This window comes from Danaus plexippus, chromosome 27 (genome assembly GCF_018135715.1).
Source record: "Danaus plexippus chromosome 27, MEX_DaPlex, whole genome shotgun sequence".
NCBI classification, from domain to species: domain Eukaryota; kingdom Metazoa; phylum Arthropoda; class Insecta; order Lepidoptera; family Nymphalidae; genus Danaus; species Danaus plexippus.
This window is the reverse complement of record NC_083555.1, coordinates 3,649,214-3,662,619: the sequence shown is the minus strand read 5'-3', so window position 1 is coordinate 3,662,619 and position 13,406 is coordinate 3,649,214. Positions and strand designations below refer to the sequence as shown.

The 13,406-nt window shown below is 32.2% G+C and overlaps 1 protein-coding gene across 4 annotated transcripts in view; it reads right to left on the bottom strand.

The window, feature by feature from the left end:
- Positions 1–13,406, bottom strand: part of LOC116775587 (serine/threonine-protein kinase MARK2-like) — an 85,700-nt gene that overhangs the window by 46,247 nt on the left and 26,047 nt on the right. Inside the window, exon 2 of one of the 4 annotated variants that reach the window (XM_061524996.1) lies at positions 2,299–2,908. The exons of 1 other annotated variant lie outside the window; for it this stretch is intronic. In XM_061524996.1, coding sequence (XP_061380980.1) covers positions 2,299–2,772 — 474 coding nt within the window. In that variant the 5' untranslated portion in view covers positions 2,773–2,908. The remainder of the gene's footprint in view (positions 1–2,298; positions 2,909–13,406) is intronic. 2 more of the 4 variants (XM_061524995.1, XM_061524997.1) reach the window with 2 other exon arrangements.

Sequence of the window (13,406 nt, the reverse complement as noted above, 5' to 3'; positions counted from 1 at the left end):
TAAAAGTTTATTAGACGCCGGGTTATAGTAACGGCACTTTAGCGACGTGCAGCGCCATCTAGTATCGACAATGGGATCGACAGCACGAGTACAAATAGTTAATTAAATATACAAATCAATTTATTTATTGCATAGTTATAGTTATATTAATAAAATGATCTGAAATAATTATAACAAAAATAATAAGACAAGGATCTAGTGTTGCTACTCGTCGCTAGGTGGCGCGAGTTGTCCCATAGCAAATTATCACGTAAAGAGAACACTACAAAATCCTAAGACACACAGTTTTGATAATTTGAAGTACCCCCTGCATATATTAATAACATTACGTTTAACAAAAACTCCTGGCATTCAGAATACACGCCTACACATAATTTTAAATTAAACATCATACCTACATAATTGGCTGAGTTATATCAAAACATATAAAAATTTTAAAATCTATTTAATGTAATTTATAGTATGATCAAAACAGAAACAATATAATAAATATATTAATAGCAGTTCGACCGACACGTCACATTGACAGTATCATAACAAAGAAGTAAATTAAAGTTAATTCTTTTTCGAATACTGCCAGCTATTACCGTCTGACAACTTATATGGTTGAACTTCAAATTCATATATATATTGACTTAGAGATAATAAAAAATATATCATAATATTACTTATCGCTTACTGAAATTAACAAATCGTACGTGTTCAGAGAGCTGAACGTATATCTATCTACAAATACAACGAAGGCTGTATCACGGACCAGACTCGCCCAATATTATTTTTCAATTATTTTATTACACGTTTAAAACATTATTCTTGTATATTGTATTATAATAACACAGAAAATATAAAGATGTATGCATACAACATATTTATATTTTAAATTTATTTATTTGAATGACGACATGTTATGAATATAATAACGTTTTAAACACAAATAAAAAAATCGATATTTTTTTATCATTACCTTAAAACGGACATGTTAACTTAGAATTTTAAGTATAATAGTAGCTTTACAACGAGTTTTCGTAACTCGAAACCAGCTGTATGAAGTTCATAAACATGCCTAAACTCACGACAACCCATACAATAAGACACGGACGGAGTTTTACGACGGAGGCTCGTGGTATTGGCTGCATAGTTAGTTATAAATTAAATTATAATCTTATTATATTATACAAGTGTAGTTGGTTTCGTTCCGAACCGTCAACAGTGACCATTACATAAATTCGTGAATACATTCGTGCCTAATTGTTTTTCCACTTCAACTATCAATTGATTGCATACTAACATCGTTTCCTGGTAATCAGAATTTCAAAATCCGTTGCCTCAGTCCGGAGAACGAGAGCTGACGGCATATTTATATATATATAGCCCAATGTATATGGTAAATTTATATATATATATTATATACAACTATAAAACCTCACAATAGATATTAGTTGCATTAGACACACCACCTCTCCTCTCTCTCTTCAATGTCGTAAGCTGCGGCCCAAACGTCATAATGGGCGTTGCAACCAATTCTTACCGATACCGAAAAAAATTATACAATGCATTGGGGTTAACGACCTCGATGCATGAGAGCAATCTAGATCATATCGAAGTATTAATAGCACAGCTATTTAGAGACTATTTTCGCCAGGTTTTTATAGTTGATGCCATCTTGACAATAGATGGCGTTCGACGACAGTTTTTGACATTTGAATATATTGTTACATTAATTCACATAACAAAAGACAGATACATAAATCTTGATGTAAGGTCGGCATTAATTATTCTTCAGACGTTAACATTTGTATTATGCACGTGTAAATCATCGACATACCGAAGTTTAAGAGTTAAGTAATAACGATGACGCAACGACAGACATTCATGCAACCGTGAACATTGTTCATAAAGAATTAGCAATGCCTTATAATACATAATTAATCGTATCAACGTGACAGTTGTGATCTTAAAACCTACATCATTATTAAACGGAAGGTTAATATAACCTTAGAAACAAATAATATTCTTCTATTATCAAACACCATGTGTTAAACAACGCTATATATATAAACAGACTAACATCGTGACGTATGTTTAAAGAGTCCGATAAATAATATAAATGGTAATAAAATATATTTGTCTACAGCTTCACCTTATCACTAGACGATAATGTGTCTAAATATTTAATTTTATAAACTTCGTTTTCATATATTTTAATTTATAAGTCGATATACCAAATCCTATTTAAAAATCTAATAACCAGGTTTTATAAAGGTAACTTTCCATTAAAATATAACCTTTGGTTCCTACCTTATCTCTGTGCGAGTGTCGGTGGTGTGTCACCGGCGGTGGGTGGTGTGCTGGTGGTGGCTGACCCTGGTTGGTCACCACCACTGGTAGACCGTCCACGATTGTGACCATCACTCGTTTGTCAGCACTCCTCCGCCTCTCAGCCGAGTTCCTTCTCCGACGCTGTTCGTCTGCCACAGGCTTAGCGAAGACCGTCCTCCTATCGAAGGTCCTCGCATCAGGCTGAGGGTCAGCCACCCTCGTCGCCGGTGTATGGCTCTTGGAGCGTTTCAACAGTCTCATCACGTGTGACTTGATGGCATCCGGTTTGCTGACCGGCTGTGTTTCCGGTTTGTGTTTGTATGACTGGGAGTGCGCATGGTGGCGCTGAACAGAGACGCTGTTCCCCATACCGGGTGGTATCACGTTAGACAGACTCTTCACCGCGTAAGCAGCATCCACTTTGTTACCAGCCACGCACGATACCTCGTACATACCGAATCTTACACCAGTCGCTCTCTCCACAAACTCAATGTCACTCAGATGGTCATTTTCCTTGTGAATATTAAGACGTGAACACTGCAATCCTCACAGGTTGTATCACATTCGAAACTCTTCCTAAGAAACACTTCTGTTTACATCCGTTTACGTATAATGTCGGAGCGGTTGCGGAAAAATACGATGAGAAAAATTACATGGAACACAATTGAATACAAATGAGTCATGAGACCACAAGCAATATATCCAGCGTCTAACCCGAGAACGTATAGTAATTAACGATCGAATCACCGTCCGAGACGTCCGTACGTGGCGAGCGTTCGAGCCGCACTAACAGTTGCTGGTTCGTTGTTCTGATGATCTCTAGAGCCACTATCAGCTATTGATACATGATAAGGGAGACTACTTCTGCGTTCACAACGTCCTATACCGTCAAAGGTCAATGTTTCAATGAAGTTGTACCAATTGATGTAATTGCTGATAACCGGCGACCGTTCTGTGACTGGATGTGACGCTGTACGAATTAATCAATTAAACTTCGCGAATACCTCGGGGGCACAGAGTAGTTGGGACCGAGATGGATTATGGAGCGGATGCTGTCAACGGAGAGGGAACTAAAAAAAAAAGCAAAGATCTCGGCAAACTGTGATGTAATTTCAGTGCTCTTTCGCATATTTTTTTTTTGTTCGTTATTCAATATTCAAGAAGACGACGGCCGCTCCAAACCGCATTATCTTTAACCTGACGCTCAAAGGAATTTTAAGTGAATTCCATGTTTTACCTTTCTCTCGGAATTTCCTTTGTAAACGCGATAACTTTCTACTAACAGACTTTACGCCCCCAAAATTTTAGTCAATCCTAATTGAATTCCAACATTATCGTCCTAATCATATTAGCGTATAACTCGTCTTAATGTAAGGCTTATTTAGACGAATTATAACTAGACATTTGAAACAAACTTGACTTAATATTAGCCAAATGAGTTTTTGACTTAAATATGACGAAAATTCTAAACTACCCTACGGATTACATGAAAAATATAACGAAGATCTATCTGAAGACAGATCTTCAGTATACCAGGATGTAGATTAAAAATTATAGCTTGTTAACATAAATTGCTTAATGTATGATAGATGTCATTAGTGAAGTTAGATAATACGTAGTCGTCCGAACCGTAGACAACGACGTGATAGTTTTAATATCTATTGAATACAGCAATAATTAATTATAAACTTATTATAATGACAGCTATATCAATGTTGTGCTGTTAATATATATTGTATATTTTACTTGTACACTGTATAAACTAGGCATATGATTATATCGTTAGGAAAAAAATATGTTACATTGTATGTATGTATGAATATATATACAGTAGAACATCAGTAAGTCGAATTTCGACAAGTCGAAAACCTCCAAGTCTCGACAAAATGTTTTGTTCCCTTCCCTTAAAACACCAAAACGTCCATTACTCGAAATCTCAGCCCTCTATTAGTCGAAATAGAAGTGAGTCCCCTCCAAGCCATTTTGGTACATATTTTCCCTCCATAACTCAAAAAACTAAATTTTACCTCTGTAACTCGAACATAGCATAGTCGAAAACTCTAAAACTCAAATTTTTTGATATTCGACTTATAGAGGTTATATACATATATATATATATGTATATGTATTTAAAATTTTAAAAGTATTCCATAACATATAAAAAAAAATAATGTCATTTGTAAAAGTTATTAAAATTTCTAATGCAAATTATACGAGAGATACTTAAATATGAATCAGTACCAATTTGGTTTATAATCAATACAGCTTATTTGGCTTTTTTTGAGTAATGTTTTTAATGAAAAAAATCATTGAATAGACTGTTAGATCACAACATTTATTAATGATCACTTCAATCTTTTATATATAAAACTGTATTGGCTAAGATAATATATAATCCCAAAAGCATTTTAGGCGAAAATAAAAGTGACAGCAACTTTATCAAATACATATATGTTAAGGTAAAACAATGAGATATAAATTAATATTTAAAAAAACACACTTACTGACAAAAACATATTAAAACTCAGCAGGAAAACAAGAAAACGGTCGTATTTCTCAAGCATGATTTATTCCTATAGGAATATAATGTGTTTATCTGTTTGTAAACACTATCTTAGTATGTAAACAGACTTACTATACATACTATAATGATAAATTCATATTATTTATTGTAAATCAAGAGCTTATATTAAAACTATTATCCCATTGATTCCTTTTAAGGTCTCATATAAAATACGTTTTATATATATAAATAGAATACATTATTTTCTTTTCTGCAAGATCTATATCAAAAATTTCCATCAAAACCTGTCCCTCCCTACTTCCGCCGCGTTTACACGGCGTTTGGAACACTATAATAACTTCCCACAGAAGCCTGTCCAACCGTCCGATATCAAAGTGGATCCAACTCGGACCTGATAATAGCAACCCAACTCATTGGAGAATGAGGTTTCAGGAAATTACTGTCTGCATTATATATATACATATATATACAAAGCAAACATGAAATGGTGTATATATCGTGTCAGCCTCCCGATATGATATTAATTCAATTATTTATAAAGTAAGGGTGTACTGCTGTATGTTTGTCTATCAAGCGTCTAATAGTAACTTTCATATCAGCTTAGGAGATATTGCAGATTGCAAGACTACTCACAGGACAAAGACACCGCCAGTGTTACGACCATATAGTAAACAAAAAACGAAAAATCTTTGGTCTGAGATAAAACCATTTAATCAAATACATTACACAGGTGGGGAGGGGAGCAGCGGCTTCAGCATAGTATTATGCTCATGGACCTGTTTAGGCGATTAAATGAAAACCCGCAAGTAGTTGATCTAACATTAGCTCAAGAATTAAATGTTCTTATTAAAATTTGATTTGCCATATAAAGTTTATTACATCAACTATATAATATGACGGCACTAAATGAACGAATAAAATTAACATTTTGAAACATTACGATAAAGTTTAATTCATAAATGGAAACTATAAAGACGGTATACTGTTACGAGGAGTTCGCGTCGTCAAAGTAAAAACGAAATTTCCAGTTTATCATTATTACATGTTTTCACAGTGTATGTATGTCTGTGTCTTTAACACGAGTTTGAAAACACAAACTGGTGGTAAACAAAGTCTCCAAAAAAAAAAACGTTTAATAGTTTCATATAAACTGAGGGTTAACGATACCAAGCAGTGGCGGGGTAACCACCAGCCCAGCCGGGAAACTAGCTGGAAGAGGCCACAGCAAGCCTTGGGGTCTAAACAGCCCCCGAAAGTGCTTGTGCAGAAGGCAAGGGGAAACCACTGTAACTATCTTCCCAGGAACTTTCCTGACTTCATCATGTATACGGAACACTGATACGTGCTGACCACGACGAGTCAGCAAAGACTCTTGCGACGATGACAATGAAACGATACAAAATTAAAATTATATAGATAATTTAATAGTATATAAAAAAAACAATATATAATAGCATATATATGATTTGCTAACGAAGCAGGTGAGACATGCTAAGAACTATTTTACTATCAATGCTAAATATATTGAGAGTCAATATTTTTTGTACAACACTACATTAAAACTAAAAATATATATTTTTGGTAACGTATAATAGATGTATCATTCGAAACTTAATTATAAAACTCAATATTTAAAGCAGATTTAACCAACAGCATCCTTATTCATTCCGACCCCGAGAGATAAAAAAAAATTGTTTCTGGATTTATAGAACGTTACCAAACTAATGTTTTAGAACTAAGAGCAACCACAACATATGTGGCAAATATTAATGTCGTAAAGATTAGGATAAATATAGCCTATATGATAATATACAAAAACAGACAAAACTAAACACAAAGATATACGCAGCATCCAGCTATAATGCTTAAGATAAAAAAAAATGATACTAACAAAACGAAATAATAAGAAAGAAACGATAACCATACAAATAAAGATAATTATGAACTACCCACTATATAGTTTGACATATTAAATATATTTTTTAATGAAAATGTCTGACTTTCAGCAATCCATATATAGACGACACGTACGTCCTAATTATCCAAATATATTCAAAATATAACGTCTCAATCACCGCCGTCCGCCGTATTCCTGCCATCACGAATGTCACAAGGTAAACACATCAAATTGGAGCGGATCTCCCATAAATAGACGTACCTGGACATCCGCGACGCGATCGATAAGGCCCACAGTCAAATATATAATGCATTGGAATTGCCAACGAACTACTATTCGATTAGAGGATACAGAAATCACAAACTGGGTATAGATTCATTTTATTATAAGGAAACTAAATTTAACTGTTCATTTCGCTAGATTAAGACAATCTGCGAGGACATTTTTAATTGTTCTAACGCAGTTTCGCTAAATAATGTTTACGTATATATCAATATTATAATCAATTAAGAACACCGCCTGCGGAGATGTTGAACAATCATAATAGCAGATTATTTTTATCTCAAACAATGAAAAAACAATTTTGTCTAGAGTCTTAATCAAGTTTAATTTAGGTGTACATTGGAAAAGCTATATAATATATATATAAATGAAAAATATACGTAAGGAAAACAAATTTCAATAATCATTAACGATGACTGCCAAGTCTACACAACATCATTTCCAAGGTTTTTTGTTATATATCTGTTGTTATATCCAAAGATTATTTAAGTTTAATTTTTCCACAATAAAAAAATACCTCTATATACCGTGTTAAATATTTCATTGTAATTTAGACCGTCACCAGTACAATTAAAGTACATTTTAGAGTGACATACTGTAATATGTATGTAGTCAATAATTTTGCATAGTCAGAGAGCATGGAGGTTTTTGTTGTCTAATTTGGGACATGATTGTTCCGACATTGGCTGGAGGCTATAGCATACATATATTACTTATTGTTTATATCTCACGGAGCCTTATATTTGTATAACATTCGTCTGTATGTTTTTTTATATAACGTACAAGAAAAACTATAAAGCGGTAGTAATCTAATGAAGTCTTCTGTAGAAAATTATTTCTATGGAATCAATTGTAGGAATTTGGAATGTTTTCCAAGACACGTTCCAATTACCAGGAGATCATAACATGGCGGATGTTTGATGATAAGCTCGGAGAGAACCACAGATTACATTACAGCTAACATTTTTATTATCTTCAAACACTTGAGATTCACGTGAGAAAACTTGCAACGATAGTTATAGAATGATTGATATATATATATATAACAAAATTATAAATTTTAAAACCTTCACAAAAAAAAACTTGATAAATAATGTGAAAAGGATTTTTCATCAAAGCACCAAAAAAATCAATAAGATTTAGTACATAATATTTTAATTTTTAATATAATATTCTTTATCTCAGTTGACCAGAGCTTTTACATATAGCAAAGACAAGAAAATATGGAACTCCTTAAGGAAGGCCTTTGACGAAAGGCAATGAGACGGAACCTACTAACATTCCATGGGTTTACCGTGCGGGTGCCGGGTCCATAGCATCGCAAGAGGAGGCGCTTCAACAGACCCAGTCTAGGTTTAAGGTGCCCCTATCTAACGCACACTAAAAGCTCACCTCCACCTCCACCTCCACCTCCACCGTCCAAGCTCCTCTCTCTACCTAACCAAAGGAAGAAGAAAAAGACCGAATGCCGAGAACATGTCTAAATTGTAGTTAATTCATTTTAAGGGTTCCTTATCTCATCTCTGCTGTTACCTTTATCTCGAGTATGTCTGGTTATTTAAGTTAAAACTTCAACATCAATGCAGGCTTATTTTTATTTTATTTTCATTGTTTATCTCATTTAATACGTTAAAATTTTTTGAATGTCGTAATTAAATTCTCCCTCGGCGTTTTAAAACACGCGGTAATGTCAAGGACGGCATATAATTGCTCCAATTCAGAAACGACTATAATGTAAGCGAGACCACAATTTCAATATCTTGCATAACGAATTGAATCCATTAACTGTACGTAATAGAGTTTATTAATTATAGTAATAAATATAATAATATCCAAGGTTTTAATTTATACTTATATAAAATTAATCTGGGTTCATTGAAACTATTTGAAAATAGTGAAATCATGAAGGAAATAAATAAATGGTTTTATTTATTGAACGATATATATATTATTTAGATATATACTCGTATGTTGTTATATAAGTTATGTTTTATGTACTAATATTAGATCATAAAAATATTGTCTTTGAAAATAAGATACAATAATTGATAGTTAGATAACAGTTATATTTTCATTATTTATCCAATGAAAAATTGATTTTAAAATTCCTATAAAACCAGTGGTTCCCAACGGGTGGTCCGCGAACCACCAGTGGTATGCGGGATATAATTAGTGGTCTGCGGACAATTCAAAGCTCTTCTAAATTTTATTAATATTTTAATAACACATTTCCGTTGATACGAAATGCATTGAGCTTTTTAATCAAGTTTATTTTCTTAGTCGTTCGCTTTGTTTGTCTTTTACATGTTGGTCCCATGCGAACAACAAGGAATACAGAGTGGTCCCTAGCAAAGATAAGGTTGCGAATCACAGCTACAAACCAATACACTAAAAACTTGTTCAGCTATACGTGGATGACGAGAGATATTTACCAACAGACGAACATATCGCTTCCTGACCTTTGACGTTACGATAATAAGTTAGGATCTATGAGGAAGATTAAACTGAGATAAAATACGTTAATCCTCGCTCACTTGATAACATCACGTGAGTCATGAATATAGCGAAAAGCATAAACAATATATTGTTATACAAAAAAAATATATGAAAAATACGTTCATTCACAGACACGTGTAAATGAAAATTTTAATGAAAAAAAAATCCATTCATAATGAAATTACTTTATTCATTATAAAACGTCTTGGTGTCTCATACATTCAGTCGGAATGTAATAAATCATTAAAAAAAAAAAGCAAAAAAAAAATGTAAAAAAAATGCGTAGCCTTTTGCGAGTGAGTGCTAAGAGAGAATAATTATAACACCTGCGTTTCTTGGAACAAGTTAATGTAATAAGTCGATATACATACACACACACATACACACACACACACACACACATATATAATATATTTGTATATGATATAAATCGCGTACGGTTTGAAACATAACAATATTAAAGACGTTGGAAAGCCTTTAAAAGCCTTCTCCGAGACTACTCCCGAGTTATATGACATCAATGCGGAGAGCATATTTCCGCTGACAATATTTTACGGCGTATAGACAATTTCATTTGCTATATATAAAAGTTATCATACACATTGGGCTCATAGAGAAATGTTTAAAGTAATATACAGGTATATGTTGACCGACCGTCAGCGACATCTATAGTGTGTGTCACGTGACTTCATACACAATACTACTGTTACGTCCTGATTCCGCAGGAACTACACGGAATTCCGAGGTACATAACAGACTATTTTATTCTGACGTCTAAACTATAAAGTTTCCTAGAAAATGATCAAGAAGTTTTTGATACATACAGACAAAAAAATTAATAAGATAAACCATAGCTAGGATATTACTTTAATAATATGTCACATATGTATATACAATAGATGGTTAGGTTTGTCCGTGCGATGCAATTTATGCTCTGATAGTCAAACGTGCCGATTGAATAATGGCAGTATAGGAAGGGAACAAATATATCTAATGTCCATAGATCAGTGTATACAGACATACTCTTCTATAATACTATAGATATAAACAAAACCTTAAGCCGATAGTAATTAAATGATGTATATTATTTTCGCGTGCACACACACTTAAATAAAAGTTGAAACTAAGTTTACAGGAAGGTACTACGAGTGTTTTTTTTTTTTTAATTCTACACGTTCAAGGCTTGATTTCAGGGACGAGATGAAAAACAAAGACAAAATATAAGACATTATTTTCAATATAAAGTTATGGAAATCATGTGACAAGACTGTTGAGAAAGGCTAAGTTTGAACTGGATATACCTATATACATACTAGCTTTTGTCCGCGACTCCGTTCGTTTTAACATCAGAGTTACGCTCGGAGAAAAATATATATAAAGTGCTGACTTTTCATTTTAAGTAACAGATACGACGAGCTGTTTTGTGAGTTTAAGTCATCTAGGACGAGTCGCGAGACATCGGTCAAGTCGTTTAGGGAGAGAGTTCTTCGAAATATACACGTAAAGTACAGTACAGTGGAATATGAATATATATATATATGTAAAAGTATAGTGTTATCTGAATGTCCGTCTGTTTTTTATCAAAGATATGCAGCATCCAATACGCTGCACCTATAAATTATTTGAAACACAGAGCCTTAGTGTTAACCTCATTTGATAAATTTGTATTGTATTTGATAGATATATATCATCGAAGATAATACTAAAATTATGAGATATTGTTAAAACGAAGTACGTTTATTTATAAGTCTTAATAAAATATTAAGTGTATTTAAAGGCAAAGTTACATAAATATTTCATGTCATTTATTTATTTGTACGTCATCTTTATTAGTTAAAAACCTAAATCAATAATATTTTTTTATTTACCATTCATTACAACTCCGCTACATGTTCAGATCGATTCGTATTAATTTAAAAATTTAAGAAATTTACATCGGTAGCATCTGAAGAAAATCAGGTATTACGAAATATTCTCAAAAGAAATTACTAAAAGGATATAAAATATAAAAAAAAAGATATTGGGTAAATGTCATTTAACCGTTGCGTGCTGCAAGTCTTTTTTGGGGACAAGTTTATAACTTACTTCATAACAGCACAGACACTCGCACAGTTTTTTATCGAACGCTAAAACTTTTTCACTTCTCCACTGGCTGTTTCTTTTGTGAGTAACCGTGTCACGGTTCACTTGCGACCTCACTCCGGCGACAGATTCATTTCCTAATATTTCATTGTCAAATGCAATAAAATTTAAAAAAGTTAAACTAACTTCCTTGTTGAGTTCAAATATTTTTTAAGGACACATTCGTAATCTTCATTTCATACTTGAAGCTAAATAAAAACGAAATTAAACCTTCCGATGTTTTAAATTGTTTAAATAGTTAATACGGCAATGTAAAAAAACATTAATTATATTTGTTAATATTAAACAACGCTGAATTTATATTAAAATTAAAATTTTAATCAGTCAATATGTGATGAAAAATTCATATATACGAACAGAATTCCAGAGGTTGCAGGATTCGCACCCGTTACCTCTGGAACCTCTGGAAAAACAACCGAATATTTGTCATCGACATTATTTAATTCAATTTTTTACATAAAACTCAAGTATTTTGTTGGAAACCAAATCTTGTTGTTCGTATACAACAACACATTTAATTTTTAAGTTTAATCATTGTATCCATTCATTACTATTGATTTAAAATTACAAAGGCTTATTAGAAACTAGAAATAATCTAAAACAAGGTGAATCAATACTAACTCAGCTACATAGTGACATAAACATAACACGGACAGACAATATATATTTTATATATATATGTTAAAATCATCAATCAACATCTACAATGACATTACTTATATGCTATAACCATTAAAATCTTTATACTCTCTTTACGTAATAATTTACGTAAGAACGATTCGTGAGTTACGTAACCAACAAATATCAATTAGTTTAAGATATGATTTACCAATAAAATATTATATATATGTAATGATTTATGTTATGAAATAAAAAAAACAATGGAAACGTGTTCGCTACAAGATAATTCAATTTAAATTCATTATATTCTATACTACAAATCAATCGAGCTGATGAAAGTAAAGCGATATACATTCAAAGCCTTCATCTATAATATTTAACACTATACAAAGTCGACTTATTACTGTCAGCACATCCCTGTTGAACAATCAAGGCTAGACTTATATAAGATCACTGATAGAGACGTTATAAAGAATAAAAATATATAAGGTATGAACGGTGAACAGAGTACGAGACTTGGAATGCAGAAACATTTTTTATATTTTTTTAACAATAACTATAAAACTAATTTAAGTATAGGTATATACTTTTATAAACACCAATAACTAACATTAATAATCTATGTAAAGCAAAAAACTACTATCTTTGTTTATCTAACCAGAGATGTTGACCTAATTCCATACAGCGAGGACTTGCGAGAGGTTCCAGGGATAGATACGTGATTAAATTTTATGCGACGTTTTTAAAAGACATCGACAACTTTTAGTCAGTTATAAAAGAAATGAGATTTATTAAAATTGATATATACGTAATATAAAGTGATTTTAACTTGTTGTTTGAATATTTTATATATATATATATATAAAGTTTAAATAAATACATATAATATAACAGATATGAAAAGTTAAGACATTTCGTTATTATGTACTAAGTAATATAATTAATTTACTTTTAGTAGGTATTAGAGAAAATATAATGAGCCATATAAAAATAAGCATACTAACGTTTCTTATAATAAAATCTAACGGCACTTGGACTTACAAAAAGAAATTCAATTTCGCTTCAACAAAGACCGATTCTTGTTTACGATACTTGAATCTGCTTGTTATAAACTCTATGCGGAGG